The sequence below is a fragment of the Octodon degus genome, unplaced genomic scaffold (genome assembly GCF_000260255.1).
Source record: "Octodon degus isolate 3935 unplaced genomic scaffold, OctDeg1.0 scaffold00126, whole genome shotgun sequence".
Lineage (NCBI taxonomy): Eukaryota > Metazoa > Chordata > Mammalia > Rodentia > Octodontidae > Octodon > Octodon degus.
In genome coordinates this window covers 5132267-5145683 of record NW_004524702.1, presented here as the reverse complement: position 1 = coordinate 5145683, position 13417 = coordinate 5132267, and the positions used below count along the sequence as shown (strand labels likewise).

The 13417-nt window shown below is 47.3% G+C and overlaps 2 protein-coding genes and 1 pseudogene across 8 annotated transcripts in view; 1 reads left to right on the top strand and 2 right to left on the bottom strand.

The window, feature by feature from the left end:
- Positions 1-6342, bottom strand: part of Klhl18 (kelch like family member 18) — a 51465-nt gene extending 45123 nt beyond the window's left edge. For both annotated transcript variants that reach the window (XM_023700656.1, XM_004640690.2), the window contains exon 1: positions 5781-6342. In XM_023700656.1, the coding sequence (XP_023556424.1) occupies positions 5781-5909 (129 nt within the window). In that variant the 5' untranslated portion in view covers positions 5910-6342. The remainder of the gene's footprint in view (positions 1-5780) is intronic.
- Positions 3516-5203, bottom strand: LOC105743439 (annotated as a pseudogene).
- A 2-nt stretch (positions 6343-6344) lies between the features above and the next one.
- The window catches only part of Kif9 (kinesin family member 9), a 44249-nt gene continuing 37176 nt past the window's right edge, over positions 6345-13417 (top strand). For 2 of the 6 annotated variants that reach the window (XM_023700655.1, XM_023700651.1), the window contains exons 1-3: positions 6345-6357; positions 7249-7490; positions 11328-11428. In XM_023700655.1, the coding sequence (XP_023556423.1) occupies positions 7454-7490; positions 11328-11428 (138 nt within the window). In that variant the 5' untranslated portion in view covers positions 6345-6357; positions 7249-7453. Of the gene's footprint in view, positions 6358-6433; positions 6796-7248; positions 7491-11327; positions 11429-13417 lie in introns of those variants that run through there. The other 4 variants (XM_023700653.1, XM_023700652.1, XM_004640689.2 and 1 more) reach the window with 4 other exon arrangements.

Genomic DNA, 13417 nt, shown 5'->3' with positions numbered 1-13417 from the left:
TGGAATACATTAACTAATAAAATCTTCAAAACAGAAGTAGATGATGCTCTCCATCTTACATGAAGAAACTGAATCACCAACGTGTCCACAACTTGTTCCGTGCCCCAACATTCAACCTCTGGAGGCACCTCTGAGGGTGTGTCAAGAGGAGGGGCCAAAACAGGTCCTGCTGGTCTCCTTCTCCAGGCAAGCAACTACTTGGCCACGGCCATGGCCCTAGCTAAAGATGGGAGGTTCACTCTGAACAAGGTAACCTGCCACTCTGGATTAGGGGACCACTGAGAACAAGAAAGTACTTGGGGCTGAAAGTGCAAAGGAGACAGACACCCCCCACCCTGCCCCAGTTAACAGCCAGACCTAGTCCACAAAGCAGGAAAATGCTCAGAGGAAGACTGATGGACACTCAACCCAGCCCAACACCAAAGATACCATCCCACTACTGTGGCTCCTGGAAATGGCCTCAGAAGAGGAAGAACCTCAGTGGGGGCCCTGACAGAAACATACATCCTCAGCCCACGCAGACCCATGAGTCAGACTGCCAGGGCAAACTCCAACAAGCAGAGTTTTAACAAGGCCAACATGTGATTTCAGCCCTGTCCTTCAGGGAGGCCCTCAACTCGATAAATTATTTCACGTCACAAAGCTTCTAAGCAGCTTTTCAGTGCATGTTTATCTGAAAAGCTGTATGAAATCAGAAATTTGGAGAGATTCTATATGAAATAGAAAAAGAAAAAAAACCAAAAACATTTCTTAGAGTAGCTCTTGCAGAGGGTAGTAAAATGCTGCAGACCATGGCATGTGGCTTTTCCCTGTTCTTCACTATCCTCAGCTGCTCCGCGGCCACTACGGAACGGTTTGAGAACCCACAAGGAGATGACTAGCCCTCTAGACTGTAGGAACTCCGCCTGAAAAGCGCCTGCCCCTTCCAATCAAGACAGCTTTTATTTCTTTTTTTTTTTAAATTATTTATTTATTTATTCATTCATTTTGTGTGTGTGGCCAGCTCAGCCCACCAGGGGGCGGGGCTGGCTGGCATGTGGTGCTGGGGGATTGAACCGCGGTCCCTGTGTTTTGCTTAGCTTAGCTTGTTCTAAGTAGGTGCTTTAGACCACTGAGCCATCTCACCAGCCCCAAGACAGCTTTTAATGGAAAGATCATTCAAGCATTTTTCTGCTACAGATTTCCTACATTTGGTACTTGCATTAAACATTCATTATGTAGATGGTATCTGTAACCATCCACCTGCCAGTCTTTTTCTCAGTGTCTCAGAAGTCTTCCTAACCCCACGCTTACAAACTAAATCTTAATCCAGAACTTCTCCCTTACTATTACTCTTCAGCCTTTGCTACTCGCACCAAATGTTGTTATTGCCACAACTCGACTGTTCTGCTTACAACTCTCTAGCAACCTTGGTACCTTCCACCCTGTGATCACGGTGGACAAAAATCTCTCATTCATCTTTACACCATCTGGATCCTTAATCCAGCTTACTTTTCTTAGTTTTCTTGACCTCCCCCTTGCCACCTGCAAAGACCATCCACTCCTCTCCTGGAAAGCCATTTCCTTCAGGCGGGATTTCCAAGGGATGAAAATTTATGCTAGGTATAATACAAAGAATACCACTAGCGTTCTCATTTAATCCTCACACTAATAAACCACCCCTATTTTTACATTTAGAAAACTGGGGCTTAGAGAGATTAAGTAACTTGTCCAAGGTTACAAGCAGGATTTTAATCCAAATCCCTCTGAGCTGAACTCTTAACCATCCTACTCTACTGCATCCAGCAGTCAGACTCAAGTCCATGAAAGAAGCGGTTTCCTGAACCATGTAGAAAGTATGAGCCAAAAGACCACTCTGAACTGTTCTGTTTTGGGTGTTTTTTTATTTTTAAAGCCTCAGCACAGAATTCTTTACTGTGTCTAAAATAGTATGGTAAAAACATCTCAAATAATACATAACCTACATGTAAAATCTAGGGTATCACCAATATTTTCCCCTTATGTGGTAGCACACCAGTATATATAAGAGTAAGTATAGTTGCCAGGGAGATAGCTCAGCAGCGTTAAGTGCCTGCCTGGCAAGCACAAGGTCCTCAGTTCGATCCCTGGTATGGGAAAACAAAACAACAAAAAAACAGTATAGTTGATGGTCCAAAGGAGCAAATAGTTGGGGCAGGGACATCCTTGGCCAAGCATTTCCTTCAAAGACCAGCTCAATGTCAATTTTAGTCAGAATACAGTATTAAGAGAGTTTCTGTCCAGCTTGGATTTGCCTTTTTTATTTTGCATTCCTGGTCATTTCAAAACAACATAATAGAAATGACAAAGCTTAAAAAAAAGGAGTATGTTTGATTTCAGAAGTACTTAGTAATTTTTAAAGAAAGATTACTATTAAAAAAAAAGATTATATATAAACACTTCCCGAAACAATGGGCTTTACAATATCCTGTATATAGGTGCAAAGATTCACTCAGGCCGTTAGTCAAATTCTGCTTAGTAATTTGTTTCTCATATACCTTTGCATCTCAGGATGACAGAAAACATCTGATTTCTCCTTTCCCTAGTGATCTGTTGTTAGCCTACTTTTAAGTCAGCTTACTATATATGCTTTAAGTCAGCTGGTTTCCTAAGTCTACCATTTCAACATCTCATTATTGTGTCCTTATACAATCTCTCAGTTAAGAAACATAAAACATCAGCTTACAAAGTGAAAAAGCAGATTCTTTCCTAAGTCCTTCCTTGCTTAAAAAAATTAAATGTCTAAGACCAAACATAGGGCCAGGTGCGGTAGTGCACACCTGTAATTCCAGCACTTGAAAGGCTGAGGCAGGAGGACTATTGCAAGTTCCAGACCAGTCTGGGGTACAAACTGAGCTCAGGGCCAGCCAGAACTGCACAGCAAGACCTTGTCTCAAAAAGACACAGACATACAGACACCCCCCCCCAAACATAGGCACTTTCCAAAAACCAAAAAATGAGGCCAAACCACAAAATGACTCCACAGTTACAGAAGGTAACTCTTCTTTGGGGGGATCTTGTCCAGTTACCTTCAGTATGAGCACTGGCTTTTGGCTGTACTTCCTTTTCTCTCAGCCCACCCAGACAGCCCAAGAGGAACATGCTTGTACAATACGGGGTTCAGGAGACCTGTGAACTTACAGGCATTTGAACAGAGCAGTTGCTTTCAAAATCACATTGTTGCAGGGACCGGGATTTGGTCTCCAGCACCACATGCCACAGCGGCCTTGCCCCTGGGCATGCCAAGCCAGGCACCCAGGTGTGGTGGCACACACCTGTAAACCCAGCACCGGGGAGGCTGAAAACAGGAGGCTCACTATGAGTCCCAGCTCTGTAGTGAGGTCCTGTGCCAAATACATAAAAAAAATCAAAATCAAAAATAGAAACACATTCTCACTCCAGCTGTAGGCAGCTGCCTAAGTTGTTTTGTGCCTACACACGTGTTACACTTCTGGGAGAACAGCAACAAATGGTTGGCTGGCATTCTGGGCCTAGTTCATACTACTTTTGTGTTTACTATTAAGACAGCCACACAGTTGAAAAAAGAAAAAAACAAAACATGTTCTCCAAGATGGGACAGAACACACAGGTCTCCTCTTGCTCCCAATTTAAGTGGTCCTGTATTAGGAAATCACTTCATGCTTTATGTGATACATCCTTAGTGAGTAAGCCCTGGTGAAGTTTTTCTTGCAGCAGTCATACTGAAATAGTGTACTTCTCCAGTGGAAAACACATGGTGTTTGAGATTCTGAATTCAGGTGAACAAGTCATGGCTGGACACTACAAAGGCCCGTCTGGACCATTTGGACTTGGTCGTTCTGTACTCCTGTAGAAGGAGCAATGTAGTTGGTAAGAGATGATGCACATTTTCCAGTTGATCACCATCATCCACATGAGCGTTAGTGCTGGAGGTGCTTGGAAGTAAACCCCCCAATCTACCTTCAACTATTGAGCCTATGTAGAAGACTGGACTAATCAAAAGGTGGTCCTGGATGTGTTCACTTCTTGGTACTGTCTGCTGATCACTTAGTGAACTCTGAGATGCACTGGCTGGCTGGAACATTTCCATGTCATGGACCTCTTCGTCATTTAACCTTTCTGCTTTGACTTGAATACCACCCTCAATGCACAGAGGCAAGGCAGTTTTTGTGCTCTTGCTAGTCATGCAATTAGTTCTTCTACCTGCTAAGATGGGTCAGGTAATTCTAACGTCTGGGCATTTCTACCTGTTTAACCTTTTTCAGGCTGGGTTCTTTGATCAATTCCAAAAGGGAAAAGCTAAAGAAGAGTCAACTGCTTGATTTCAATTTTCTATGTATGAAGCTGAAGGACTCAGTACCTGGGGAAAACTTCTTTGTGTGCTCCCTTTACAGGACTCTTCACAAGACAGAGCAATGCAGCTTTTGTGATTTCTCTGGGATGCTCAGCAGACAGAAATGATTCCACCACACTGCACTCCGAAGATACTGAAGAAATACTTCCATCTCAAGAAGTAAAACTGCAGTTAGAATTATTTTTTTATCCAGCATCTAGGCTCTTTTCTGGCTGGCTACTGGATGTATTCCATAAAATACTTGGTTTCATGAACTCTGTGTGGTACTTGCCACACTAAAAAATGTTTGCATATAGCTGGCTGAAGCTAGAAATTTTCTGTGTTAACAGAATAGCAATGTAAGCATATTCTAAAATGGGTATAAAGCCAGTCACTATCATATGATGCATATCCAAAATATTCTTGCTCCTATCATGCTTGGTCTATAAGCTTAATGCAAAAGAAATCACTGCAAGCTATTATACCACCTATGTGCCTGGAAGATTTTGTCCCAGGCCCAAATAGTGACATCACAAAATGTCCATCATTTCATAGCATATTTAGCTTTCCAACCATTTCCTCACTGTGGGAAGAAGAGCTATGAGGGAATGCTTTCACACCCATCTTTTCTTCCCTCTTCTGCAGATGTAAATGTAAATCCTCTTAAAGGATCCAAACAAATCAGAAATGTCTTTGACTGGGATTATATGGGTCAGAGAGGAAACATGTCTTCAGAGTAAAGGACAGTCATAATCCAGGGTCCTCAGACCACGTTCAAGCTGCGCGCCGGCCTGAAGGGAGGAGCGAGGGGGCCCTGGGAGCCCTGTGCAGTTGCAGTTGAGGGATGTTAGCCCTGGGCAGGCAGCAGTCTGGGGAGCTGGTAGGGAACAGGTGGTTAGGGCAGCCCTCCCCTAAACAGCCCATCAGCCTAGGACCTCTTTTTTTTTGGGGGGGGGGCGTGGGAAGCGGGGTGTGAGATGAAAGTCTTCCAGTGTGAGCTGAGTAGCTGCCCACCATGCCAGATCGATTGTACGAGCGCTTTAAGAGACCAGAACGTCATCTAACAATCAAGGGGAGCCTTCACTCGTGCACAGCACAATCACTTTGGGGGCACAAAGGCGTCTGTGTGCCAAGTGAAGATGCTCCGGGGCGCCTACCCGCGTGTGGAGCCAGCCCCCACCCTTTCTTCCACGGAAAGGGGGTGTGTGAGCACAGAGGCGGGTGCCCCCCACACCGGGCCTGGCGGCTCACCTCTCGCCCTCCCTACCCAGGCTGAAAAAGGCTGTCTGTCCCTCGTCCTCTCCCAGCTTGGCCTCCACCCCCTTCTCTCGCCTCTCGTTCCCCTCCAGCCTCTCTCACCATCCCTCGCCCCCTGTCCTCTCGGTCCCTGTCCCCCGCCCTTCTTTTCTTCGGGCTCAGCTCCTCTCCACCCAACCAGTCGCCGCCCAACCTTGAGCGTCACGTCGCACAGCTTGCCCTGCCGTCGGATCTCCTCCATGACGCCGTAGCCGCGACTAGGCAACTCGGACACCGAGAAGTGCACCAGGTCCTCAAGCTCCTCCGCACCGTCCTCCACCATCTTCCCCGGCCGCCGCGACTGCGCAGGCCTGGCCGGCTGGCTCCACACTAACCGACCGCAGCTCGCCGCGGGGAGCCGGAGTGGGTTGGGCCCGCGCGGCAGCCGTAGTCGCAAACTCCTCTGCGCCGGAAGCCCGGCTGCCCCGCTTCCTGGTTCCACCGCGGCCTTCCTTTCCCCTCTCCCATGGCCTCCGCTTCATGCATACACCTACGGCAGTTTCTTTAGATTAAAGGGTCCATTTGCCCTCTTCTGATTCGCCCCCGACCTTACTCGTATCACCGAAGAACTTCGGATTTCATTTCCGCCACACTCCAGGACACTTCCGGAATCCCCGGAAGCGACCGGTTACCATGGCGACTGTGTACACAGACTGGGAGCCCGCCCGGGGTGCCCAGGTCTTGAGCAGCGGTCGGGTGGATGCAGTTGCCGCTGTCGCGCCTCGCGAGCGGTGAGCAGGGGCCACGCGCGGGTGGGGTTAAGGCGAAGGGGCACCCGGTGCGCCCGGGCCGCTGGCAGGGGCTGGGGTTCCGGCGCGCTCTACGCGGGGCTCCCGGCTTAGCTTACTCATTTGTGAAACCCTGGTAGAGTTCGAGGCATCACGGGGTCCCTTTCAGTCTCACAGTAACGGCGGGTTTTCTCTGCTCCAGTTTCCTGGCCTCGCGAGGGTTCCACGAGGGTCCTACGTAGCGCCCAAGACAGACGGTGTGAGGCGAAGTACCAGAGGTCGTCTGGACTCTTCGCTCGTCCGTTTTCGAGCTGGAGGGGGCTTCGGGATCATCAGTCCGAGGCAGTCACTTTACAGATGAGGAAGCCACTCCAGAGAGGGACAGAAGTGGGCCCAAGGCCCTCTGTCGCGCACACTCCCCGCAGGGTTCCCGCTTGTTAGGTGAGGAAGAGGAGTCGGACCCACTATTTTGGGTTCGGATGCTGCTCTACCGTCGCCCCTGCCTCTGTCCCTGATCTGGAAGTTAGGGACCCGCCCGCTGCCTGTAGACCCTCTGGCCGCAGGCCGGCTCTTGTCGAGCCTTCAGGGATGCTTGGAGGACGAACTGTCCATTCCTACTCCTAAGACAAACAGGGAAACAGTGAGTCTCAGCACGGAGATCTGCTGGTGGCCACTTACTCACTTTATAACAGCAGAATATTAAGGATGGTGAGAGCGGTGCTCCCCACAGAGTCCCGGGGAAGAGAACACTGTTAACAGGAAGGGCGCAGTGAGCAGTGGAACGTGGCCTTTTGTACCTGAAAGCCAAGTGCCTCCTCACAGAAGTGCTGTGGGCTGGGGTTGGAGGAGCTGTGGGAGGGGACGGACATCAAATCCCCCTTGGGATTCTCTCAGTAGTGACTGAAGATGGATGTATGTGTGGAGACTCGGCCACCCTGTGACTTCCAGCCATGACCGACGCCACCAGCCACCATTTCCTGAAGGCCCACTCTGTGCCAGGCACTGTCCCAGATATTGTGGGGAGATTGAACAGAGTTAGAAGGCCCAGAGCTTGCCCTCGGGCAGCTCAGCAGTAATTTGGGAACTGAAACCCACACAAATGAAGCGGCGTAAGAGCGGTAACAAGCAGTATTTCAGTAAGTGTACAGTGGCATGGGGCCCTGGAAGGTCCGGGTATCCAGAGGCTGCTAAGCATGTGGCATGAAGAGGGCCTTGGGAAGCACAGACCGGGCGACTGCATGTGCATGTTGGCAGCTTCGGGGTGGAGAAGGGGCAGGCTTCGGGGCTGCTCTGACTTGGCCTGTGCCACCCTTGTGCTGTTGGCAAGCAGGGGCTTCAGAGAAGGAGCCCAGAGCTCCTCTGCTTCTTCATGGTCCCTTCCAGAAGGCACTCTGGATGACATCTGAATTTCCAGGCCACAGTTGGCCTGGTGCTGGTGTGGGAAGTAGTTCTAGTGTGGGGGTTTTAGAAATTGCGTATGTGTTCCAGTCAAAACAAGTTAAGTTGCTTCAACTTCCATTTAGTATAAATCAAGCTGCAGTTAATAATAAGATGTTTTCCTCAGTTTGGGGCTTGTGTTAGAGCTATTGTAGCTTTTAATTTCTAGGACTTAATTTTTGCAGACAAAAAAATGTTAGGGCTTAAATTGCGTAATCCATTATTATCTTTATTTACCCCAATATCTTTTAGATTAATTTTAATTTTTGGTTTTTTGAGACAGGATCTCACTTGTAGTTCAGGCTTTCCTTGAACTCACTATATAGCCTAGGCTGGCCTCGGACACAAAGCAATTTTGCCTCAGCCTTCCAGATGCTGGGATTACAGGCATGCCCCACCTCACATGGCCAGATTAATTTTCTTTCTTTTTTTTTTTATTAATTTTCTAAGAATAAATGCTATAGGGGCTGGAGAGATGGCTCAGTGGTCTAAAGCACCTACTTGAAACAAGCTTGGCAAAGCACAGGGACCGCGGTTCGATCCCCCAGCACCACATGCCAGCCAGACCCGCCCCCTGGTGGGCTGAGCTGGCCACACACACACAATAAATAAATGTAATAAATAAAAATAAATAAATATTAAAAAAAAAAATAAATGCTATAGATGCTATATCCCATAATATCTAGAAAAAAGGCTTCCATGAAGTAGTGACTTGAAGAATGTAACCAATGTGCACACATTTTACAGTAGGCAAGTGTGTAAGCGCCATGTTTACCTTTTTTATTTTATTTTTTTTGCGGATCTGGGGTTTGAACTCAGGCCCTTGTGCTTGCCAGGCACCTGCTTATTCTACTGAGCCATCTCCCAGGCCCCGTAAGTGCCATGTTTGCTTATTTGATTTCACAGCTACAGGACTTTTAAGAGGTCATAGTTTTATTTTGTACCACATCTTTGAAGCCAAACTGAAACAGCAACACCTGTCTCTATTTAGCTGGCTTATCTAGGGGCACACCATCACTTGATGATAGTTAATACTATTGTAAGAGAAAATCAGGTAATTACCACAACTTGTGTCTGGAAATGAGAAAGGCATTAATATTTTTAAAAGCTAGAATAATTATCGATAGGTAACAGCAGTGAGCCTCTCTTAGAAAGTTACATGTAAAATGTTACTAATATTTATTTAACATGCTTTTGTGTGATACTGCGGATTGAAGCCAGGGTCTCTACACTGAGCCACCTCTCCAGCCCGTGTGTTGTCCCTTATGTGCTGTGCATTAACTGAGCAGAATTAACCATTGCAGACCCAACCCTCAGCAAGAGAAGCCAGGAAAGGGCCATCAAAAGGCTTGGCGCTTACTAGCTTTACAGTACTCCGCACACATGGGTCACGGAAGCATTTCACTCTGGGGACTACAGTGTTTACACACTGCCATTAACAACCCAGTCCAAGAAACCATGGCAGCCTGGGAGAGACCTGGCCCCAAGACGATGCCTTGCTAGTGGTGGGGAGGGGCAAATTCGTATTCCTGTAAGGAGAACTCAACCACCTCAGCATCCACAAACAGCTCTTTCTGGGACGGGGTTGCCCATGATTAGATGAGGGATCTCGGCTGGTTCAGACTCAGGTGGGAAAGGAGCTAAGTTGCGTGGTCAGGCCCAGATGTGCAACGGTAGACAGGCACTTTGGTTTTTTCATGGGCTTTAAATATATGTGTGCGTGTGTGTGTGTGTGTGTGTGTGTGTGTGTGTGTGTGTGTCTATATATATATATATATATTTTTTTTTTTCCCCCCACTAATTAAAAGAAATTCTTTAGCTCAGTAGCACAGCACCTGCCTGGCAAGCACAAGGTACTGAGTTTGATTCCTGATACCAAAAGACAAGCAAACAAAAAGAAGTTCCTGAGGTTGAAAACAGGAGGATCACTATGAGTCTGATCTACATAGTGAGACCCTAGAGACCGTGTACCAAATGCATTTAAAAAAAGAAAGAAATTCCTGTTATATATAAGTGTGTTTGTTTCTTTGTTTTTAATAAGAAAGATCTTTAAAATGAGCTTTAAAGCCATGGTGGTGCTGCATTTCTGTAATCCTTGTACTCAGGAGGCTGAGAGAGGAGGATCGTGTGAGTCCAAGGATCATGTGAGTCTGAGGCTACAAATGAGTTCAAGGCCAGCCTGGACTCATAGTGAGACCCTGTCTCAAAAAACCAAAAAAGTTAGCTTCAAAAAGGTAACATTAGGGCCAGCTAGATAGCTCAGCGGACTAAAGTGACTGCTTAGGCAGAGCACAGCAGCTGGGGTTCAATCCCTGGTGTGCTGTGCCGGTCCTGCCCCTGGGACCCACTAAAATGGCAATTGAGACGGGGCAGCAATTGAGACTGGGCGTGGTGGCACTCACCTGTAATCCCAGCGCTTGGGAAGCTGACAATAGGAGAATCACTACAAGTCTGATTTATGTAGTGAGACCCTGTAGACCCTGTACTAAATACATTAAAAAAAAAAAAAGTTAACATTACATAAGTTTGTTAGGTGCTTTGCAAGTGCTGGGCATCTAATTCCACCCCATTGCAAAACCCACATCATGTTTAGCCTTCTGTTAGCCTCCATACAAACTGTAGTTATCTGTGCTAGTATAAATGAGGGGAGACAAACGTCCTTGTGGCTCCCTGAAAGAAAGTGATGAGAATATGCTTCCATGTCAGAAGAGGGAGAGGAAGTAGGGAACTGGGGTTTCTCTGTTGGAGGAATGCGAGAGGAAAGACCGACTGTGGCCGAGTCTAGACTGGACTGTCCTTCTAGTGCATCTTCTATACGGTCCAGTTGGTCAGCTGGAGGTACAGAAAGAGGCTGCCTCTGAAGCAAGGTGAGGTGATAAAGACAGTTAGTTTTTCCAGGTGTCGTGGCACATTCCTGTAGTACCAGCATTCTGGGAGGCTGAGGCAGGAGGATTGCAAGTTTAAGTCTAGCTGGGACAACTTTTTTGGGGGGTGTATGAGGAATCACACTCAGAACTTTGAGCCTGCCAGTCAGGTGCTGTGCTGCTGAGCTATATCCCCAGCCTCTAGCCTGGACAACTTAGTGAAAGCCTGTCTCAAAAAATAATAAAAAATCTGGGGATATAGCTAAATGCAGAGGTCCTTGGTTCAATTCCTAATAACACACACACACACACACACACACACACACACACACACACGTATATAACAGGAAAATATGTAAGTGGGACAACCCATAAGTGAATTCATCTCAGATGCAGACTATTTCTAGAAAGAACAACTAAGACCACTAAAGGGAGGATTATTTTTGCTTCTATTTCCGTCTTTTTCGGGGCAATAGTGGGAATTAAGCTGACTACAAAGCCACGTTCAGTGCCTGCTGAACAGGTACCGGCCAGCTGGAGGGCCAGAAGGTGGAGGAGCTCTCAGAGGGATACGAGAAGCCCTGCACCTTCCTCTTCCTTACCCCCTGGATGTCCCTACCCTAGCGTTATTTGACAATAAGCACTGAGCATGTGGTGTTCTCTTCCTTCCAGCGAGGATGATGGGTTCTAAGAAGAAGGTTCATGCGTTTGTCCGCGTCAAACCCACTGATGACTTTGCTCACGAAATGATCAAATATGGAGATGACAAGAAAGTAAGTCAGAGTGCCTGCCTTTGCCTGCCGGGCCTTGCTGTCTCTGGTCTATGTCCTGTGTCACTGCTGTTGGGCTCTGTTTCAAAAACAACCTGTTACGGACCCAAACAGAATGGGTCAAGTTCAGCTGGACTCCAGCCTCCGAGTGAAAAGCACCGCCTCATGGGGCTGCTAATGAGAAGGCCTCATCCTTAATTGCCTTATGATCATTTTAGTGTTAATAACTTTGCTTTCCCCCTCTGTTTGCTTATAAAACTGGCATGTGGTCAGGTCTGTCATTCTATAATCTCACAGTGGGCAGCATCAGGATGTCTCCGGATGATTACTATTACAGTTACCCAGCCGTGGGGGCAAGTTGTCATGAGAAGAGGAAAGATTTCTCCAACTTTAGAAGAGGAAAGATTCCTCACCACTGTCCTGAGAACCCTTTGACAGGCACAGGGCTTCCTGAGTGAGAGGGTTTTTCATTAGCAAAGGCCCAGAGCCCCACCATGGCCAACATCGAAGCATCTTTAAAAAAAGACTTTAAGGGCAAAATGCTCAAGCCTCAGTGGTCCTAGCAGTCAGAAAAGAGCTCAGAGGCAACCCTGTGACGTGTGTCTTGCATGACCTGCTTTCAGAGAATAAAAATGCATAGAGTATTTAGTATGTGAAAAATCCAAACTTGTCTGTCTGTCTTTCATTATTTAGTGCAGGGTCTACAGGGTCTCACTATGTAGATCAGACTCGTAGTAATCCTCCTGTTTTCCCAAGTGCTGAGATTACAGGCACACGCCACCATGCCCAGTCTCAGTCGCTATCTCAGTGCGCCCTGGGGGCAGGGCTGGCATGACTTGTGTTGCCAGCGATTGAACCCCGGTCCCTGCACTCTACCTACGCAGGCACTTTAGTCTGCTGAGCTATCTGGCCGGCCCCAAACTTATCTTTCTTAGTCTTAGTTTTACTCCATATGGCCAGGTCTTGGGTCACTAGTTAGAGTAGCCAGGATAAGATTTGAGCAAGAAGTCAGGCACAGTGGCTCATGCCTGGAATCCCAGTACTCAAGAGGCTGAGGCAGGAGGATCACTGCAAGTTTGAGGTCAGCCTTGAACCACATAGTTCAAGATCTGTCTGAACTGCATAGCAATAGTCTGTTTCAAAAAACAAACAGATAAAAGATTTGAGCAAGAGAATGTTTACATCCAAAGTCTCCATCAAGAGGATTCTTACTGGGAACTGGCTTTACTCAGGATGTCCTTAGGCCAACTTCTGTTACCATGGCTGGCCATCAAAGTGCCTTACTGTAATACCAAAGAGTAACAGTGTCTGAGAAGCATAGAGCCTTTCTGTGCTGTTTTGTCCTGACTCACACTGGCCCAGGGCCTGGGTGCAGACAAAGAGGCTCCTCACAGTGCAGAGCAGAGGGGCCTCCCCACTGTCAGCCCCAGGCCAAGTTCTCATCTAATCCAAGGGCCTTCTGTACTTACGGAATGTTTCTAAGCCTTGTTGAATAGGAACATGAAGCTAGGCATGGTGGTGCACGCAAGAGGAGGCTGAGGCAGGAGGATTGCATAACCAGCCTGAACTATGTAGTGAGACCCCCATCTCAAAAACAACCACCACCGCAAAAGACCCAATAAACAAATCAAAAACATGATAAATGTACCTGACCCCATGGACTGGTTGGAACTGAACAGAGAAAAGTGCAAATGTTCTAGTCTCCTACTTTTGCCACCACAGGGTTGTGTGACCTCCTTGCGGGAGCTTCATTTTTCTATTCCGAAGAATTCATCCAGAATACCAGCAGCACATATGTGGGAGCCCCGCTCATCCAAGAGCTATTTTCCTCTTTTTTTTCCAGTTCAGGCCTCAGTCATGAGTGATTTTTTTTTTTTTTTTTTTTTTCTTGTTTGTTTTTGTTTTTTTGAGACAGGGTAGTTCCAGCTGGTCTGGACTCACTATGTAGCCCAATCTGGCCTCAAAACTCTTGGTAACCCTCCTGCCTCAGCC